The sequence below is a fragment of the Rhineura floridana genome, chromosome 1 (genome assembly GCF_030035675.1).
Source record: "Rhineura floridana isolate rRhiFlo1 chromosome 1, rRhiFlo1.hap2, whole genome shotgun sequence".
NCBI lineage: Eukaryota > Metazoa > Chordata > Lepidosauria > Squamata > Rhineuridae > Rhineura > Rhineura floridana.
In genome coordinates this window covers 281,085,724-281,106,890 of record NC_084480.1, presented here as the reverse complement: position 1 = coordinate 281,106,890, position 21,167 = coordinate 281,085,724, and the positions used below count along the sequence as shown (strand labels likewise).

The 21,167-nt window shown below is 45.7% G+C and overlaps 1 protein-coding gene across 1 annotated transcript in view; it reads left to right on the top strand.

The window, feature by feature from the left end:
* TMEM64 (transmembrane protein 64) overlaps window positions 1-20,216 on the top strand; it is a 33,586-nt gene extending 13,370 nt beyond the window's left edge. The window contains exons 2-3 of the mRNA XM_061602809.1: window positions 6,964-7,119; window positions 18,395-20,216. Of these exons, the coding sequence (XP_061458793.1) occupies window positions 6,964-7,119; window positions 18,395-18,586 (348 nt within the window). The 3' untranslated portion in view covers window positions 18,587-20,216. The remainder of the gene's footprint in view (window positions 1-6,963; window positions 7,120-18,394) is intronic.
* The last annotated feature ends 951 nt before the right edge of the window (window positions 20,217-21,167 follow it).

Sequence of the window (21,167 nt, the reverse complement as noted above, 5' to 3'; positions counted from 1 at the left end):
AAATGTTGAATAACGAAGTATGGTAATTATTTCTTTTTTAAGAGGAAATCAGAATTTTAGCAGAGACATGTTGAAGGGCACAACATTTATTACTGTGTGTTTCTCTTGGTCCTGGGGAAGTATGGCCTCCAACCACATGTTTGCTGTAATGCTTGTTCAGATTATAAATATTTAGGGTGCTGCCAAGCAAATAACCTGGGAATTAATTTTCATCTCATGGAGGAACATTTTTTGGCGTGGTAGCTACTATCCATTGCATCTGCAAATGTATGGATATTTGCTCCAGTCTGATCTTATCCATGATTATGCAGAAGTAACCCCCACTTTGTTCAATGGAACTTGTTTCCAAATAAGTGATCAAAGGACTACAGCCTTAGCCACCAAGTCAGTGATATTTCTTAGTATCCTTGCATGTCTGTGGTGAAAGCCAGATAGACATAATTGTGCTTCATAATCCTGTGGTGCAGTTGGTATGACTAGAGATCTTGGATTATGCTCCTAGGTTACATAAGCACTCTATCTACAAATCATGTTTGTTGAAGTTACCAGTTAGTGTGCATATATTTAGGAAGGATATGACTTTCAAAATGGGAAACTTGGTTTAACCTAATTACTTTAATCAGCCGTTTTCTTAGTAACCTAAATCAGAGTAATTTAGACAACTAATTTAAAATCAGTCAGCCGTTTGTAAGCGAATGAGAAATAAAAATGCAAATATATTAATAGTCCTCTGGTTCTCAGCCAAGGAAATAACATTCTTCAACCATGCAGAATCTGTGGTTTGCTACTTAGTGAATCACTCTTGTGGCTGGTCTCCAAGCTTAGTTGTAATTCTGTATTTGTTTCACATGAAACTTGATAGCATTGAAATGAAATGTGATTTGGATCCTTCTGAGGTCTTGTCTGCACATGCTGTCAAACATGATGCTTGCTCTGTCCTGTGAAATTCTTTTGTTTGATTTTGTGTGTGTGTGTGTCCATTTAGAATCAGAATCTCAGCATGAGTGAGTTTTAACTCTTTCCCCCCTTCCATCAGTTCCTCACACTGCAAAATCAGTTCCTCACACTGCAATTAGTGACAGAAAAAAACCCTCTCATTGGTGCCAATAGGAGCTTTTTATTGCTAATAGCAGCAAGGAGAGGAGGTTAATTTTTGGCAGGCTTGCTAAAAGAGAGGGGAATACAACCAAATCACTCCTTTGCATATGCTGTGGCCCCCATTCAAAAGGCACTTACTGTTTAAATTTTTTTTAAAAATTGCGTGATTGAACATCACGGCCTCAAGTTGTCAAAATGTCAGGGACTGAGCCTGCTGCTGCAGTTTCCTCTCCCCGCATGTGAATTTGTTCTTCATGGTTAGAATGTCTAGAAGGATTTTTTAAAATAATCTTGCTTATTGAGTGAAATGACACCAACACATATTGCTGACCTCTAGCTGACCTGCCCTTGCATTGAAAGGTTCTCATCAAAATAGATATGTAACTGGTTTTATAAAACATGTGTCCTAATTTTATTTAAGTGTATTAAAATAGTGTTTAATTTCTGTATATACAGAACATTTGGAGACTGGAGATTGGGTTTTAATTACATTGTGCAAATGGCTTTACTATTTATGCTTCTTTCCTGCTCTGTAATAATTAGTTCTGAGCCATTTTAGGATGAAAGCTAAAGCAAAGATCACGATCTGTATAGATAGCATCTTACCAGCAGCCTGGGAACATTACAAGCTGTGAGAGGTGTTCATCTAATCCTTGTGATTGTTTCTGATTACGATCAAATTTAATGAGTGGCCTACTTAGTATATCTGGTTTCTGATTTAATATTTAAAAGGAAGAGAAAGTGATAGTTGCATCCTCCTGGCAATAAAGTAGGTCTCCTCTATGTAAGCTGCTGCTATGTCCCAGATTTCAACAGAACTGCAAAAGTTATCAGAAAGTGCCTTTTGGATATGTAGCGCTAGTAAGTTTATTCACGTACTTAATAAGATACGCTGTAAAACTTCCACTTAAATCGAACTCATGCTACTGGTGCACATACCTTCATGAGTTTAGACGTGCTATAATAAAACCTCTTTGTGGAAGAACTTTGCTGCTGTTTGGAGAAGTCACTTGTTCATCTCCATGTCTCATTACTGCTCAGCATTTCAGTTGGTGCCACTACTGGAATGCAAAGATGTGTTTGATAACTGACATTGTGGTTTAATTTTGAAGAGAATATTGTTAAAATATAAATGCTACTAAGATAGTGACTACAGACTATGTTGTGAAATAACTTTTTATATGGTTTTAGTCATTGTCCTTGGTACATAATACTAAAATGAACAGAACATAGTTTTAACATACATCTTGAAGTCTGTTAGGAAGAACTATGTTTAATTAGAAGCTGCTTATTTGTGTGTTTATTTGGTTGGCTTAGGAACATGTTTTAGACCAGTGGAGGGGAACCTTCAGCCTGCAGGCCTAATTAGACCTGCCAGAGTTCTCAGTTGGCCTGCGAGCTGGTTTTGAAAAAAACAACCCACATCCAGCTGTCCACCTGATATCCTATTACATCAGGCACTAGACTGGTGATGCCTCAGTGCCAAATTCTAAAAGTAGAATAGGCAGCGTGTGATAAGTGTGCTCCCAATTCTTCCATTCTAGTTGCTGATGGCAGGTGACTGACAGGTAGATGGTCTTGCTCACCCATCAAAGTGGCCCATGGAGGATAGGCCAATCCTGTATCTGGCCCACCAGTTGGTTCCAGTTCCTTACTCCGGCTTTAGACAGTCCAGAAGCTTAAGCTGTTGCAGATTGCAGCACCCAACATTCACAGGTGCTAAATGATTGGACTACATTAGACTAAGTCTTCATCAGCTGTATTGGCTAGCTGTTGCTTTCTGGACCCAAATAAAATGGCTGGTATTGACATTTAAAGCCTTTAACATGGAGGTGAGGAATTTGGCCCTCCAAATGTTGTTGGACTATAACTCCCAGCATCTCTGATCACTGGCCATGCTGCCTGGGAGTTGTAGTCCAACAACATCTGGAGCGCCACAGGTTCTCTATTCCTCCATTAATAGATTGGGAGCCCAAGTTAAGGACTACGACCTGGGAGACCACGGTTCAAATTCCCACACAGCCATGAAACTCACTGGGTGACCTTGGGCCAGTCACTGCCTCTCTATTCATAGGGTCGCCATAAGTCGGAGTCGACTTGAAGGCAGGTACATTTACATTTATGCCTATATGAACCTTAAAAATGCTGAGATCAGCTACACAGGCCCACTATATGCCCACCAGGAAGAGAGATTAGGATGTCAGGCAGGAGAGACAGGACCTTTTCAACGGTAGCTCTACATTTATGGAACTCACACTCTGACAAAATACAATTACCTCCGTCATTGTTGCCACTTTTAGGTGGACCTTAAAAACATTTTTATTTCAGATTGTTTTCAATTAAGGGGGTAGATCAGGTTGTTATCCTTGTTTTTTTAGTCTCTGTGTGGAATGATTGGCAGAAATAGAACAGCATGTTTTTATTGTTTCTTTTCATTGTTGAATTATATTTACTCTTATAATATTGTTCATATAATTAACTTATACAATATCAGATATTGTATGTTGCCTTGGAAAATACTGAATTTTAGAGGGTTGCTAGTAAGTCTAGTAAATATATAGAAACACATTCTATTTCTAATTTTCATTTTAGAGCTGTATGGAAAATAAAAGCACACTAGAAATCCAGCAATTAAGTATGACATGCTGGCTTCTTTTCAGAGCCACAGTACTGTTGGCAATATGTGTTGTCACAGGCCTCTGGTATGAATAGAATGTTTCTTTGTCTTCCAGTGGGCAAACTCTTACATGGAATAGATTACTAAAGATGACTTACAAAATATTAAATACATTCATATTTTAAAACTTGGTTGCCAGTTTGTTTCTGGGCCTAATTCAAGGTGCTCATGCTAGCATTTAAAGCCCTAAACGACTTAGGTCCCAAATATCTGAAAATCACCTCCTTCCCTACAGATTCTCTCGGGTGTGGAGATCAGGAAAAGGGGCCCTCATGGTAGTTCCACTACCTTCAGAAGCTTGAGGTGGTGGCAGCCTGGGAGAGGGCATTTTTTGTTACAGCCTCTAAGTTGCGGAACTCCCTCCCCACAGAGGTGTGTCTGGCAACTTCATTGTATGGTTTTTGGTGAATGCTGAAGACACACCTCTTTACCCTTACATTTGACATCTTTGATGCATATTTTAGGATCCTGCTATTTTTTATGATGTTGTGATTTTTCCGTTGTTTTTAATGATGTATTTTAAACGGTTGTAACCTGCTGTGGAACCTCAGGGTGAAGGGTTAATAGCAACAACAACCATTAATAATAAGCAACTTGCCATATTTACATATACTTGGCTGTACAACAAAAATCTGCAGTGTGTACAGTTGTGTTTGAAAGTTATTTATTATGTTATACCTTTATCCCCTTTTTCACCAAGGAGTTTAAGGCAGCATACATGATTCCCCCCTCCCCGCTCCTTTTTTATCCATGTGAGGTAGACTGGGGTAAGAGAGGGCAGTTGGCCAAAGATTATCCAATGTGATTTGTGGCTGAACAGTATTTGAACCCAGGTCTCCCCAATCCTGGTCCAGCACCCCAGTAGCTCAAGCTTATAAGAGTTTGTGGTTACTTTGCATAATCATCCTCAGTTTGCATCCTTTATTGTGAAACTGCTTCATGTTTGTTATACAAGAATTTAGAGCAAGAAGCAGTGTTATGTCAGGAGAAAGGGGTTCAAATGAAACATAGTAGGGGGACTTGACTCCAGGCTGTATAGAACAGGGAAGTAGTCATGAAGGACTTTATTTAAGAACACTAGGATATTTTTTGGAAAAAATCTAAATCTGTTTATCCAGCCTTGACAAAACACTCTTAAAAACAAAACATAACATTGAGGTTCAGGAATCTGGTATAAATGCTATACAACTCTGCACGTACTGGAATTGTAATAAATGACAACTCCTGTACATTCATACCTACACATAAAAGTGGGCAGCAAGTGGAAGAACTAACTGTTGTATTTTCATAAATGTATTTGCTGGAACTTTCCATGTTGGCAACATGTTGCCAACTCTCCAACATGTGTTTGACACCAGTTTCCCTTGGTTGATTGAAAATAAGAGGAGCACTAATCCTTCTTTCAGGGTTCTTGTGAGTTGGCAGTTCTGACACTAAGGAGAGGTTGAATGAGCATGGGTCTCACTCATATTGAAATTATATGCAATTAAGTCCCTGCTGTCTTTATTTCCTGTTTGCATCTCTTGGAATCTCATCTCCTACTGCTTTTGGCAAGATTCCTTAATCATTCCTGTTGCTACTTATTTACTTGGTGCTGTGGACCTTTTCCTGAAACAAGATATATACTCTCAAAATCCAAAATGGTTGTAATATTATTTAAATTGTTCAATTTTGTTTTTAATATTTATAAACAATTTTTGAAAATTTAAGCCAATCAAAATATGTAAAAATATTTTCCCGGTAGACATGTGTAGCTTTATAAATATTGTTACGGACTTCAAACTTCAAAATAAATTTTAATTACAGTACCTGATATTCAAATATGAACACTGGTTGTTTTCTTAGGTCTATCGAAATGAGTGATTCCTGTTAGTTTTGCGGGGAGAGGTCTTAATTTTTTGGAATGAAAAATTGTTTCCTGAATGTAATAACGAGGTGTGCCATGTCCTCACAGTGTAGGATGTATATTCAGTGAACCGCTTTTAGAACTGGAACTTTTTCCCTTCAGACTCTGAGCCTTTCAGGAAATGTTGAGGTTTTCTTATAGAGAGAATTGGCAACTGGAGGAAATGTTTAGTTTGTATATTAACTGTGTGATAGTAAAATACCAAGCACACTGAGTTGCTACCCATTCTGAGCTCTTGGAATGTTGGATATTGAAAAATATAAAAATGTATACTCACTTCATCATACCTTTATTGTCTGGATTCAGAAAAACCTTATGCCACTGCAACTGCATTTGAGTTGGATTAGTTCATTGATATTCAGTGTGTCACTAAGATAAGGCTAGATGCAGGCAAAGTGATTTGATTTTGCACCCTTGAAATCTGAAATTTTCAACAGGTATGTCCTTTCTACTTACAGCTATAGAGCAGTAGGAATCAGCAAAATTACAACCTCAGTCAACTGAGGTTTTCCGATGTGAAACAAACCAGATATTACAAATCAGATCCAGAGTTCCCATGACCAGAACTCTGCTGGAAGAATGCTCCCACTGGAGGAAGAGGGGGAGATTATTTTGACTGATTCCTCCTTCCACGTGTGCCCCCTGAAGATGCTCTAGAGGGTTGAGTGATTCTTCAGAACAGTGTGGGACGTGGCACGGCAGTTGCAGGGGGAAAGAGAAATGGGTGAAATTTGTCTCTCTTTCAGGCAGGACTCACTACAGGATCTCTCTACTGCTCTTTCGTTCATGGAAGGGACAGGTGATCCAACTCAATCAGTATAATTATTTTTAAAATGTAAAGAAAAAATCATAGTTCAAAGATTCCAGTTCTGCTAGCTTCTGTATATTTGGTCAAGAATTGACTATAAGTCATTTCTGAAAATGCACAAACTGTGCTTATATATATTGTGTACACATTTTCCATGATTTGTGTCCTTAATCGTGGAATGGAAGAGAGGAAGGAAGAAATAACACAGATTCAGAATTGTTAAGAGGCAAACATGTTGGGACAGGGAACCATACAGCTCTCTTTAAAGTTCTGTTCCGTAACCGTTAGAGGCTTTGAGCAACCTTTCTCTAGTTTTTGAGCCTTCTGTATAATAAGCATGTTAATTAGGCACTTGATTCCTTGGCTGCCTTCAACATGAAAGCGTCTTTAGTTAATATGTTGTAGTTTGGACATTTGGGACACAAAAGTAATCAGACTTGCTTTTAAAATAGTTCATGCATTCTTTTTATTTAGATAACAGATCTTTCATTACCAAACTACCTGATGGCTTCTTCCATTGGATTGCTTCCAACTCAGCTTTTAAATTCCTATCTGGGCACCACCTTGCGCACTATGGAGGATGTTATCGCAGAACAAAGTGTTAGTGGCTATTTCATTTTTAGTTTACAGGTAAGTGATTTGTTAGCCCTACTCAATAATTAACTTTAAAAGCCTTTTGGCTCATTCTGATACATGTTTAATCAAAAGTAAGTCCCACAGTAAGTCTCTCACAAATGGATTTCAATCATCAGAGGATTCCATTTGCTGAAGAGGGGAGGCAATTTTGCTGATTTCCCCTTCTCCTGTAGATGCCCCTCCCCCGGTTCTATATTTATTTATTTATTTATTATTTGATTTATATCCTGCCCTTCCTCCCAGCCCAGGGCAGCAAACAAAAGCACTAAAAACATTAAAACATCATAAAAACAAAACATCTTCAAAAACATTTCTTAAAGAAAGCTTTCAAAACATCTTCTAAGATTTAAACATTTAAAAAAGAAGGTTTAAGATATTAAAAAGCAATTCCGACACAGACTAGGATAGGTCTCAACTTAAAAGGCTTGTTGAAAGAGGAAAGTCTTCAACAGGCACCGAAAAGATAGCAGAGATGGCGCCTGCCTAATATTCAAAGGGAGGGAATTCCACAGGGTAGGTACTGCCACACTAAAGGTCCATTTCCTATATTGTGCAGAATGGACCTCCTGATAAGATGGAATCTGCAGGAGGCCCTCACCTGCAGAGGGCAGTGATCGACTGGGTATATAAGGGATAAGACAGTCTTTCAGGTATCCTGGTCCCAAGCTGTAGAGGGCCTTGTACACCAAAACTAGAACCTTGAACTTGCCCCGGTAGCAAATGGGCAGCCAGTGTGATTCTTTCAGTGGCGGGGTGACATGTTGGCAATACCCTGCCCCAGTGAGCAGTCTTGTAGACGTATTTTGCACCAGCTGCAACTTCCAGACCAACCTCAAGGGCAGCCCCACATACAGCGCATGGCAGTAATCCAGCCTGGAGGTTACCAGTGTGTGGACAACAGTGGTCAGGCTATCCTGGTCCAGAAACGGTAGCAGCTGTCTTACCAGCTGAAGGTGGTAAAAGGCACTCCTAGCCACTGCGGTCACCTGGGCCTCTAGCAACGAAAATGGATGCAGGAGCACCCCCAGACTACGAACCTGCTCTTTCAGAGGGAGTACGACCCCATCCAAAGCAGGCAACTGACCAATTATCTGAATTTGGGAACCACCTCCATCTTGCTAGGATTCAGACTCTTTTTATTGGCCCTCATCCAGCCAACCACCGAGTCCAGGCAGCTGTCAAGGGCTTGCACGGCCTCTCCCGATTCAGATGTTACGGAGAAATAGAGCTGGGTATCATCAGCATACTGCTGACACCTTGCCCCACAGCTCCTGATGACCGCTCCCAAGTGCTTCATATAGATGTTAAACAGCATGGGGGACAAGATGGTACCCTGTGGCACCCCACAGCACAACTGCCAGGGGGGCGAAAGACAGTCACCCAATGCTGGAGATAGGATCGGAATGACTGTAAAACAGTTCCTCCGATACCCATCTCACCAAGTTGGCCCAGAAGGATACCATGGTCCATGGTATCAAAAGCTGCTGAGAGATCAAGTAAGAATAACAGGGTCGCACTCCCCCTGTCCTTCTCCCGATAAAGGTCATCCATCAGGACAACCAAGGCTGATTCAGTCCCATAACCAGGCCTGAACCCAGACTGGGATGGGTCAAGATAATCTGTTTCATCCAAGTGTACTTGCAATTGCTGCGCCACAACACTCTCAACCACCTTCCCAAAAAAGGGGGTATTTGAGACCGGTTGGTAGTTGTCACAAACCAATGGGTTCAGGGTGGGCTTTTTCAGGAATGGTTGGATCACCGCCTCTTTCAAGGCAGCTGGAACCACTCCCTCCCGCAATTATGTGTTGACCACACCCTGGATCCACTCGGTCAAACCCCCTTGACAAGCTTTAATAAGCCAAGAAGCGCAAGGGTCAAGAGGACGCATTGCTGGCCACATCAACACAAGCACCTTCTCTACGTCATCAGGCCACATCAACAAACCGTTCCCAAGAAGTTGCGGCAGACATTGCACTGGACACCTCATTGGGGACTACAGCAGATGTGGATGGGGCATCAAGACTACTATGGAGGCGAGCAACTTTACCCTCAAAGTGCCTTGCAAACAATTCACAGTGGGCCTCCAAAGGGTCTAAAACGCCATTTTCCTTGACAATACGGAAAAACTCCACTGGATGGCTACTTGAGGATGTGATGGAGGCAGAGAAGTGAGCCTTCTTTGCTGCCCTCACCGCCACACAGTAGGCATGATTATGATGTTTTACTCGTGCCCAATCAGCCTCACAGCACGTCTTTCACCACTTGCGCTCTAGTTGTTGTCCAGCCTGTTTCATTGCTCTTAGCTCACTGGTGTACCAAGGTGCAAACTGGGCTCCACAATGCCGGAGAGGGCACTCGGGCAACTGTGTCAAGAGCCTGATGTGCCTCGCTGTTCCACAGTGTGACAAGGGCTTCAGGGTCACCTGCTCTATCTACTGGGAACTCCCCCAGGGCGTTCAGGAATCCTATGGATTCCATCAGTCTCTGCGGGTGGACCATCTTAATCTGTCCACCACCCCTGCAGGGAAAGATCGGAGCCATAAGTCTAAACTTCACCAGGAAGTGGTCTGACCATGACAATGGGGTGACATCCACCCCACCCCCCCATCTCCAGACCACCCCTTCCTCCATCTGGAGCAAAAACCAAGTCGAGGATGTGCCCTGCCCTGTGTGTTGGGCCACTGACAACTTGAGACAGCCCCATGGTTGCCATGGAGGCCATGAAGTCCTGAGCTGAAATACTAGGGGCAGCCTCAGCATGGACATTGAAATCACCCAGGACTATCGTTCTGGGCTCCTCCGACACCACAGCCGAGATGGCCTCAGCCAGCTCGGTCAGAGAAGCTGCTGGGCAGCAGGGTGGATGGTATACCAGCCTCAACTCTAGTTTACTATAGGATTCCTTTAACCCTCCAGAGCAGATTTGGGGAGGGGACAAGAAGTTTTGGGTGTAAAAGTCACTCCCCCACGTCCATTGGTGGAAGCATCCTATGAGCTGAACTCCGATTACCACCAGCAGAAAGGAAATTCAGATCCAAGCCATTTTTTAAATGGTTGGAAGCCATCTTGAAAATTCTCTAAACTGAAAAGCGGGGTAGTATTAGCAGTAATAAAGCTGTCCTCCAACATTCCCTGCTATAAACATGACCAGGCTAGAAGACCGCACTTAGTGAACAGCATACTTTGCTCAACAGTGTTCACCTACAATCTGAATTTAATGTCCTTTGGAAAACAGGTAAAAGAAGAGGCTTCAGGTTGGTAATTAAATGTACTTGTTAACTCTTTAGATAAGTCATTAGGGTAAGATCTCATACTCAGGTTTTGCTTGTTAACTCTTTGAGTTCTGTTCAAAATTTTGGCTCATAGGTGCATAAGAATTGTTGCAGTTAAGCAGTTTTGGAAACGGAGCAAAATCTGTTTTGAAAAAGGTCTCTAGGATCTTTGTATTGGAACCTAGTGGTATTGTGAACAGTTCTCATTTTGTAAGAACTGGCAATTTCTTTTAAAACCATGCAAGTTGGTGGCCATCTCTTCATCTTGTGTGAGTTAATTCCATAGTTTAATTATGCACTGTGTGAAGGGTTTTTTTTCCTGCCCTAAATCTTTCCACATTTAGGTTTATTGGACAGCCTCGGATTCTAGTATTATGAGAGGAGGAGAAACTGTATCCACTTCTCCATACTATACATACAGTGCCTTGAAAAAGTAATCAGATCCCTGACCAATGCTCTCTTATTACTGGATTACAGATGGTACATTGTAATTTTGTTCTGTATGATATTTTATTTTGAAACACTGAAACTCAAAATCAATTATTGTAAGATGACATTGTTTTTATGTTGGGAAATGTTTGTAAGAAACAAAGAACTGAAACAAGTTGCTTGCATAAGTATTCAACCCCCACACATTAATATTTGGTAGAGCCACCTTTCACTGCAATAGCAGCTTTAAGTCTCTTAGGGTAGGTACATACCAGCTTTGCACAGAGTGTTGGAGGGATTTTGCCCCCTTCTTTTTGACAGATTCGCTCCATGTTGTTCAGGTTGTTTGGTCGCTTGTGGACTGCAATTTTCAAAGAGCACCACAGATTCTGAATGGGATTGAGATCAGGACTTTGACTGGGCCACTGTAGGACATTCACCTTTTTATTCTTGAGCCACTCCAATGTTGCTTTGGCCTTGTGCTTGGAATCATTGTCCTGTTGAAAAGTGATTGCGGCCTATTGCCGAAATAAAACACAGACACCATTGCTTGGGTAAATAATGGGCCACTTTATTTAAACAGAATCAATTGAATAATGAACCTGCAGAAGGGAGATTAAGGGCGGGAGCATTCTGGTGATCCAGGCAAAGCCTGTTAGCAGCTATCGGGCGACCATGCCCTGCCTGAGCCTGGGGCTGCCCTGTGCCAGCCCCCCAGCTCCAGCCACACCCTGAAGATGTGTAGGGGGTCCAACCCGCATCACCGCCCCTCGGAGCCCTGAAACTCCGAGCGGATGAGGCACGTTGGCCCCAAAGGCGGCCCGTACCCTGTCCCCGGGCCATGTAGCCCTGAGCTGCAGGCCTCCGGACCGCCTGTCACCCCCAAAGGTGCCTAAAGGTGTCACCTAGCTGCCCTTTCCCTTTAACCTTTCCCCGCACTTCTTCGCCACAGAAGGGGGACAAGCCTCTGCTTAGTCCCCCTTTACCCCACACCCGATAAGAATCTGGTGTAAACCCTTCTGCAGGTCCCTTAGAAAGATGTCGTTGCCCGTGTCCGTCAAATGGACGCCGTCAGGCCGAAACAGCTCAAGCTTGTTGTGGCCCACATCTGGGTGGTGGATGACAGAACCTCCCAAGTCCCTAAGGGCCCTCTGAATTTGCCTGTTCACCTTTTTCCGTGCCCTGTCCATCCCTCGTGGGTCACCAGCACAATTCCACCTCCTGCGCGGCAGGATGTCTGACCACACTAAGTGCACCCCCGGCCAGCGACGTGCAATGGCCCGGAGGTCACCGCATGCCTGTTCAATTAGGGCCTTGCCCTTTAACAGACCCAAGTCGTTGCACCCGAGGTGGATCACCAGCACCTGGGGCACTGCCACTTCCACAGCCGGTTGAAACAAGGCTGGCAGGAGCCCGTCCCAACGCATCCCCCGACGTCCCAGCCACCGCACTGCAGCCCATTGACTGAGCCCCAGCTGCGTGCCAAAGCGAGACTTCGCCGCTCTGCGGCCCGCCCAGAACATCATACTGTGGCCACATAGGAGGATGCGTGGCTGCTCCGATCTTGTCCAGCAATCTGTTGAAACAACGACATTGGGTAACAAAAAAAGGGGGGGGCCTGGGGGGGCCAACATCTAGCCGCTGGCATCGTGTGTGTCAGCAAGTGGTCTAACGTAGGCCTTGTACGCGGCCGAGGACCACCCACCCACAGCCTGAAGCCTGTCTTTAGAGAAGCCCAATAGGGCCGCCGTGGAGGCCGCGCCTATCCGGAAGGAGTGTGTCCCGAACTTACTGGGGTCCACTCCTAAATTCCCCAGTGCGGCCTTCGCCACAGACCAGAACTGGTATCTGGTAAGGGGCTGGGAGTTCCTATGTATGAATAGGTACCCTGACTGCGACCCCCTCGCTGCCACAAAACCGCGCAGGGCTGTTACTGGGCAGAGTTCTTGCTGCCGGCATGGGGCTAATACCACCAGGCGCCCCTTACCATGCTGGTCCGTTTTAGACCGCCTGAGCCGCAGGAGGGCCCGCTCTGCCCTCCAGCTGAGGTCGGAGACTAGCAGAGCTCGGAGGGTGTTATCCATCTTAAAAGCCGCCACCACCTCCCCAATTCGGAAGGCCCCAAAAAACAGAGTGAGGGCCGCAGCATGATATAGCAGGGCCTCGAAAGGGGAAGAACACAAGTGCTTCCACTGTCCCTGCAGGCCAAACAATAGCTCCGGGGAAAAGGGGAGGCGTGCATCCGGGGGGCAAGGGCGCTCGCGGGACCAACCCTCCAGCATCCGGCGCACCCTAAAGTCACCCGTGTAGTCCTGAAAGCCCCGTGCCTTCGCTAGGAAAGCGAGGCCTGAGAGCTTACCTTTGATGGTCCTGACTGAAAGGCCTCTCCGTTTCCCCTCCACGCAGAACTCCATAAGCTGCTCGACCGGGATGGGCCACTCCTGGGCGTAACCCCTGGACTCTCTGAAGTTTGATAGATCCCTACCTGCCCCCTGGTAGCTGGCCAAAGTGCTGGGCGCCACAGAAAGGCTTATGGCCCTTTCTGATTCAATCCTCCAATCTCCGATAGCGCTGGGGGGAACACCTCCGGCAGAGCCCTTGCCCACAGTGCCAGCTGGCGAAACTTCTCCATCTGGTTCCGTGATAGAGCATCAGCAATACTATTGTCAATAGCCGGAACGTGGCGCGCCAGGAACTGAATATTATAGCGAAGACATTGGAGCACGAATGCTCGCACCAGACGCATAACGTTGGGGTTTCTAGAGGACAGGGTGTTAATAACGTGCACTGTGGGGAGGTTGTCGCACCAAAAGTGGACTGAGGAATTACCCAACTTGTCGGGCCAGAGGTGTACGGCCACGACAATGGGGAAGAACTCCAAGAACGTCAGGTCTCTGGTCAGGCCAGCCAGTCCAGCCCTGCGGCCAGCTGCCGTGGCACCATGAGTCATGAAGAATGACCCCAAAACCGAAGGCACCCGAGGCATCGGAGTGCACCTGTAGCTCTGCCTCCAACAGGCAATCCCTTCTCCATAGGGAGACCCCATTAAATTCCCGCAAGAAGGTGGACCACACTGTCAGGTCAGCCCTAAGAGCTGCTGTCACCTGTGTGCGGTGGTAGGATCGTGATAGGCCAGCCATGGCGTCATATACGCGCCGCAGGAAGGCATGGCCGGGCGCTACAACCCTGCAGGCAAAGTTCAGATGGCCTGCCAGCCGTTGGAGAGTGTCTAATGTCACCTTATTAGAACTGACCACCTCTGAGATCTTCTCCCTGAGGGCCCCCAACTTGTCATGAGCGAGCCTGCAGCATTGGGCCACCGTATCTATCTCGATGCCCAGAAACGTGATAGCGGTGGATGGGCCCTCAGTTTTCTCGGCCGCGAGGGGGACGCCCAGCTCCCCAGCCAGCCCCGCGAAATGTGCCATGAACGCCCTACAGGTGCCTGAGTCCGCAGGGCCCGCAAACAGGTAGTCATCCAAATAGTGTACCACTGATTGCAAGCCTGCGCACCTCTTGACCGCCCACTCCAAGAAGGAGCTGAAGCGCTCGAAAACAGAGCATGATATAGAGCAGCCCATAGGCAATGCCCTGTCTACGTAATATTCACCCTCAAAAGCCAAGCCCAACAGCTCGAAGTCCTGTGGGTAGACCGGGAGGAGGCGGAAAGCAGACTTGATGTCACACTTTCCCATAAGGGCCCCAACCCCGCAGTCCCTGACCATTCGCACAGCACAGTCGAATGATGTGTAGCGGACCGAGCACAGCTCCGCTGGGATGAAGTCATTGACTGACTCACCCTGTGGAAAGGACAGGTGGTGTATCAGGCGAAATTCACCTGGTGCCCTCTTGGGGACGAGGCCCAACGGGGAAACTCTGAGTGAGGGGATGGGTGGTGCAGCAAAGGGGCCCAAAACCCGGCCAGCTACTACTTCCTTCCTAATTTTTTCTCTCAGAACTGATTCCCTGCCTTCCACTGACTTAAGGTTGCGGGACATGAAAGGTTGCCTGGGACCCAAATAGGGGATCTGAAAACCCACTGTGAAGCCTTCGAGTAAAAACTGGGCATCTTGGACTAGGGGGTAAAGGTGGAGTAAGTGTTGGAGCTCGGCGATTTTAATTGGGCTGGGGCCCCTTTCCCTGAGCTGCGCCTGCAGCCCCTGTCTTCCTTGCGCCAGCCGAATCCCTGTTTCCACCCCTGAAGGGGCGGCCCCTGGGGCAGCTAGTGCAGGCGTGGGGGCCCCCACATATGGCACATTCATGTCTGAACCTGCACGGGCTCCGACCGCAAAGGCCACGCGAGCTGAACTCCCAGCAAAGCAGGCGGGGTTGAACCCCCTGCCCCGCAGGCCCGCGGGAAGCAGTTGCTGATGCCTGGCGCGCCAAGAGATGGCCGCTGTCCGCCCTATCACCTGCCATGGGTCTAGAATGTGCCATAAATTGCAGCCACAGGTCAGCCTCCTTTTTGTCCCAGGGGAGGGATGTATCAAAAGCCGCCCTCATATGGAACGCCTGGTCGTAGTCCAGCCATGCTGTCCCTTGAAACTCAGAGTAGCCCCGATATATGATATCGAGGTATTTGATCAGTACCGAGGCCCTATGAGGCTGCCTCTGTATTACCACCCCCATGTACGTAAGGAATACAGGCAGCCAGTTAGACCAAGAGCGCTCTACCCGTCGGCACTTGGGCCTATCGGGCTCTGCATGTTCCCCTTTATCCTTATCCTTCCCAACCGGCTCCCTGTACAAGAGCGAGAATAGGTCCACGTACTCTCCCCTCCATATTCTGTCCTTCGTAGCAGACAGAAGATGAAAACCCAGTGGGGCAGACGTTTCCCCAAAAGGTATGGCCCCCTCTCTGACTGATCCTAGGGGGTCGGATATCTCTGCAGGGGGGTTGGCAGACAGGGCGGGCTGATGCCCTCCTTCCATTGCCGTCCCAGCAGCGAGGTGCCAGACCTGCTCGCAGGCCTCCCTTAGGGGATGCTGCTGCTGTGGCGTAACCTCCCCCCCGCCGGCGGGAGTCCCTGCCTGCCCATATCCCTCGGTTACCGCTGGTGGGGAAAAGGGCCAGTAGGGGTACCCCCAGGGGGCCCAGCTCCACTGCCGCTGCCCTTGTTGTTGTGGCATGATAGAGGACTTACCCTGTGTGCTTTCCGCCGAAGGTCCTTGTGTGGGCTGCATTGTTGGGGCTGCTTGCAAGGTGGGAGTTGCACCTGGCTCTATGCTGGGCGTCCTCGCCTCAGCCCTGGGCCCGGCCTCCAGCACATCCAGTCGCGCTAAGATGGAAGCAACAGCCCCTGCATCAGCACTGTTCACTGGCCGCTGCGTTTTCCCCCGAGACCGTTTGGGTGGTGAGTCCTTCTCCTTCCCTGTCACAGGTTGGTCCCGAGGTGCACTAGGATGGCCTGAGCCATGCTCTAGGGCTTCCAACCTGGCTAATATGGCCGCCCATGGTGGCCCCTCCCCACTCCTTGCCCCCTCCGCCGCTGGGGGTGGGCATCTCCCCCCTGCTTTGGGGGCCTTTCCTTTCCCTTTTGGCCCCCCTTGTCCTTTCTTGGGTGGCATACTAGAGGGAGATAGGGGCCCCGCTTACAAAACGACGTGATTTCAAAATGTTGTGAAGGGGCCCGCCTGCTTATTCTATACCCCCTCCCGGCACCCAATTATCCTGGAGGGGAGCCTAATTGCCCTGCACGTGGCAAGGATTGATGGTTGGGGTCGTGCCCCACCTACCCCTGCGGTAATTAAAATTAATAATTAAATTTAAAAGTTGCCGGCCAAAGGCCGCCTAGCCTGTGGTCCTCGCCGCTGCTGGATCCGATCCTGCGCTGCCGCCTCGTAGTGACTGCCCCAGGATCCTCGCCGCATAGGCCTTGGTGCCAGCCGCCGCTGCCTCCCTGTCTCTCAATGAGGCTGGGGGGGGGCTCGCCGCCGCCCAGCCACCCTGGCCTCAGGAAGCCTCCGGAGGCCCACGTGCGCCGGCAAAGGAGCCGCGCCGCGCCGAAGCTGCTGCTGCGGCTGCCGAGATTGCCGCCAAAAGGAGCCGCGCCGCGCCGAAGCTACCGCCGAAAGGAGCCGCGCCAAAGCTGCTGCTGCGGCTGCCGAGATTGCCGCCGAAATTTGAACTGGATGGCGGGAAGCAGGCGGGAAGCAGGCGGGGCGGCCTTAAATAGCCTTCAGCCGCCCCGCCTCCCTGCCGCATCACACGACGGCGTGCCAGCGTGCCGTGTGTGCATGCATCCCCCACGATGGCGGCCTGGACATCGACAGCGGCCGCAAGCTCGTCCCTCTGCCCGGTAGGTCCCGGGCACGGAACGGGAATTTTCTCCTAAGCTTCAGTTTTATAGTGGACTGAAGCAGGTTCTCTTACTTCCTTGTATTTTGCTCCATACATTCTTCCTTCAATGTTAACAAGATGCCCAGTCCCTGCTAATGAGAAGCATCCCCACAGCATGATGCTGCTACAACCATACCTCTCTGTAGGGATGGTGTGTCTTGAGGCATGGGCAGTGTTATGTGTGCGCCACACATAGCACTTTGAGTTTTGGCCAAAAAGCTCTCTTGGTTTCATCTGACCACAAAACCTTTTCCCACATCACAGCTGGGGCACTCTCCTGCTTTCTGGTAAACTCTATACATGCTTTCAGATGGTACTTTTTGAATAATGGCTTATTTCTTGCCACCCTCCCATACAGGCCAGTGTTATGCAGAGCTCTTGATAGGGTTGATTGGTGCACTATTACTTCATTCCCAGCCACTGAACTCTGTAGCTCCTTCAAAGTGATTGTTGGCCTCTCTGTGGCTTCTCTCACAAGTCTCCTTGTACAAGCACTGAGTTTTGAGGAACGGCTTTTTCTTGGCAGTGCCTGGGTGGTGTGATGCAGCTTCCACTTCCTAATTATTGATCCAACTGTGCTCACTTGGATATCCAAACACTTGGATATTATTTTGTACCCTTTTCCTAATCTATGTATTTGTATTATGTTATCTCTCACTTTTATAGAATGCTCTTTGATCTTCCTTTTCCTTCAGATCCACAGCCTGACCACTGATCCTTCAACAGTGGTGTTTTTAGCCTGACAATGTGACAGCAGCTTTAATGGTTCACAGGTGGAGGCCAATGGTGAGATAATTGTGTCCTCAATGGGGCAATCTCTTTCATCTGTGTAAACTGGGAGCTTCCACAACACAGGGGTTGAATACTTAAGCAAGCAACATGTTTCAGTTTATGTTTCTTACAAACATTTCCCAACATAAAACCAATGTCACCTTATAATAATTGATTTTGAGTCTCAGTATTTCAAAATAAAATATCATACAGAACGAAATGACAATGTAGCATTTGTAATTCAGTAATATGAGAGCATTGGTCAGGGGTCTGATTACTTTTGCAAGGCACTCTATGTGAGCTTATATTCTTTGTAGTTTAATACAGCCACTGGTAGGGTGACCAAAAAAGTGTTTACAAGTTCACTTTTCTCCTGTACTTTGACTATCTTCCTTGTATTCATTTTTGCTGTGGAAAATGTTAAGCATACATTATAACTTCTGTTTCATTCACAGATTGTAATAAGTATAGGCCTCATGTTTTATGTTGTCCACCGGGCTCAAGTGGAATTGAATGCAGCCATAGTTGCATGTGAAATGGAAATGAAGACATCATTTGTTCAAAGCAGTCTACCAAGCAACAACAATTCATCATTTTGCAACAAGAGGACGCTTGCATTTTCTGGAGGAGGAATCAACATTGTATGAGTTTCCCTTCCTCTCTTCTCCTAAAGTATTCTATTGACGTTTTTTGTGAACCCAACCTATTGCCTAGACATCTCAACAAGACTGAAATCCCAGACAGTTGGAGGATGCATTACAGTTCAAACCACCCAGGCGGTTTTTAAATTGCAAAATGGGTGACTTTTTTTGTAAGGTGGCTAGTTTATTGTAAATATAGTTGTAAGTCTGGCTGCATCTTTTGTAATTATTATACGAGTCATGGCCTGTAGTCTGCACTTTAGGTTTTGTTTTGTGAGAAAAATGCCCCTGAAGCATTTTTTTCTGCTTAGCATTATTTATAAGGCTGACTAATAATATACAGCAGATACTGGTGAATGAGGGTAAAGTATGCAATTTCATGTACAGTACTATTGAATGTGCTTGGCTTTCAAAATATTTCCAGAAAGCAGTATATTCTTCTCTCACAAACGAGAGCAATCTAGCACAGCATTGGAAAGGCATAACCAGCCCTTCCTGAGGAGGAGGGCTCTCCTCTGGTATCCATAGTCATTTTCCTGTCTGCGACAGGTTACAGGGTTTTTCCACAGTCTTTGGGAAACCTGCTAAAAAGGAAAGTGTTGGAGCATTTTTGCTGTTTTAGGAACCATTTGACTTGCTTCTTTAATTTCTTGAGGGGCTCTGGAGAACATGTTACAAATATTAAGTTGAATGTATTTTTATATGCCACTGAAAAGTTGTGGGAGCAATTCATGAATTATGAGCCATTCATAATTTTTCACATAAAGTTTAAATCCTACATTGTGGGACTGAAGTGCTCTTATATAACATTTTAAGTTACACTGTGTAATATGCAAAGTAAAAGAAAAACTACAGAGTACTTGATTGTGGCAAATAGCAGTCTGAGGGAGAACTTTTAGGTGAAATGCAAGTCTTTGACCTGGCTTTATCATCCTTGTGAGTAACAAAAAGGGCTCTTCCATTACTATCCCATTTCTAGGTAGATAAAAGAGTTTGAGGTGCGTAGATAGCTTCACTTTGTACTGCGCACCATAAAGTTTGCAAAATAGGAGGAACTAAATCTGTCTGAAAATACTATGGTACTAACAAATAAAGTGGCCTTTATAAGGAAGACCTTTTGGTTTTTCTTTGATAAAAGCTTTAAAAATCAACACAATTCCTCCCTAATGTTTTCCTCTGGTCATCAAGTGATGCCCTTCTGGTATAGGTTTTGTGCAGTACTTTGGTACTTGTACCAGTGGAATGCTGTGAAGATTGCATGTGTCCCTTTCTTCTTTGCATGTGTATGGAACATTCGCAAAAATTAGGAAAAACAAGTTTTCCATCTTATAAAATAAATGACTAGAAAAGGGCAGAAATGTCTTTTGAGGCTCAGGAATCTGTAAATCTTTTAAAAAGAATATATTCTGTATGATGTGATGGACTCTCCACAGAAGAGTCACGAAGTTGCTTCTTTGTGGGTTTGAACAGACTGGAATAAGCCTAATTGTGCTTGTGTGCATCAATACCATATGTGTATACTCACAAAATGCTTCACAGAAGTTGGAACCAGCACAAAATTACTTTGAACTCAAATAACCATATTTTTGTCTTAATTAGTTTGTTCTCAACAATAAAGTACATTTCTGGCTGTTAATGATTTTGTGTTAATTTATTGCTCCCTACCTTTTTTTTTCTGGTGTCACCAGAATGCAGTCAGTTTTTGCTTTTTTGCTAGTGATGTGTAAACTACCAACCATAGAAGACAAGGACCAAAATCCAATGCCATATACCCATTGGCTTCAGTGGGCTTAATTCCACCTATATTTTGAGCTGGATTGTGGCAAATTGCCTTCAGAGTTAGAATGAGTCCAGAATAGTCTTCTATTGAGAATGTATGATGCTTAGTGGGTAATTGCACAGTTTTAATATGTCCCTGGTTACCTTGAAATGGTGGTCATGTATCTTGGTGACATTCTTTCTTGAATCCATTGATATTTCTGGAACTATTTGCAAGCAACTGTTTTGGGAATTTAGCATTATGCTACACCTGCTATTGCTTTGTCTGTTTGAAAACTGGGAGTTCAGTTACTATTTAAGGGCACTATTTGACAGTGAAAGATTGCTGATCCCTTTATTCACAAGGTTTTATATTTGAAAAGTAACACCAGTAAGCAAAGTAACCTAAAGTTTTACCAATACATGTATTTTGTGGATTCCTTTGATGACAACAATAAACAGAGCTTGGAAGATTACTTTTAAAAAGTAATAAATTACAGTTACATGGCCCAAAAAAGTAGTAATTACCATTACAATTACAATTGCTCTGAAAGTAACTGATTACTTTACTTTTCCTCCAAAGTAATCACTACAATTACATTTCAGTTACTTTAAAAAAACCGCCTACAGGGTGCTGGCCTTGGCTGCTGCACATCTAAGTAGCCTAAAACAACATTAAAAATAAACACATACAGAGGTAGTAGAATAATTATTTGTATTCATAAGATAGCAATGGTGGTCTCTGCACTGGTAAGGGTGGTGGGGAGGGAGGCTGAGGCTAGTACTCAGATCTTTGCATGTCAAACCAAGTGCAACCCCCCCACTCACC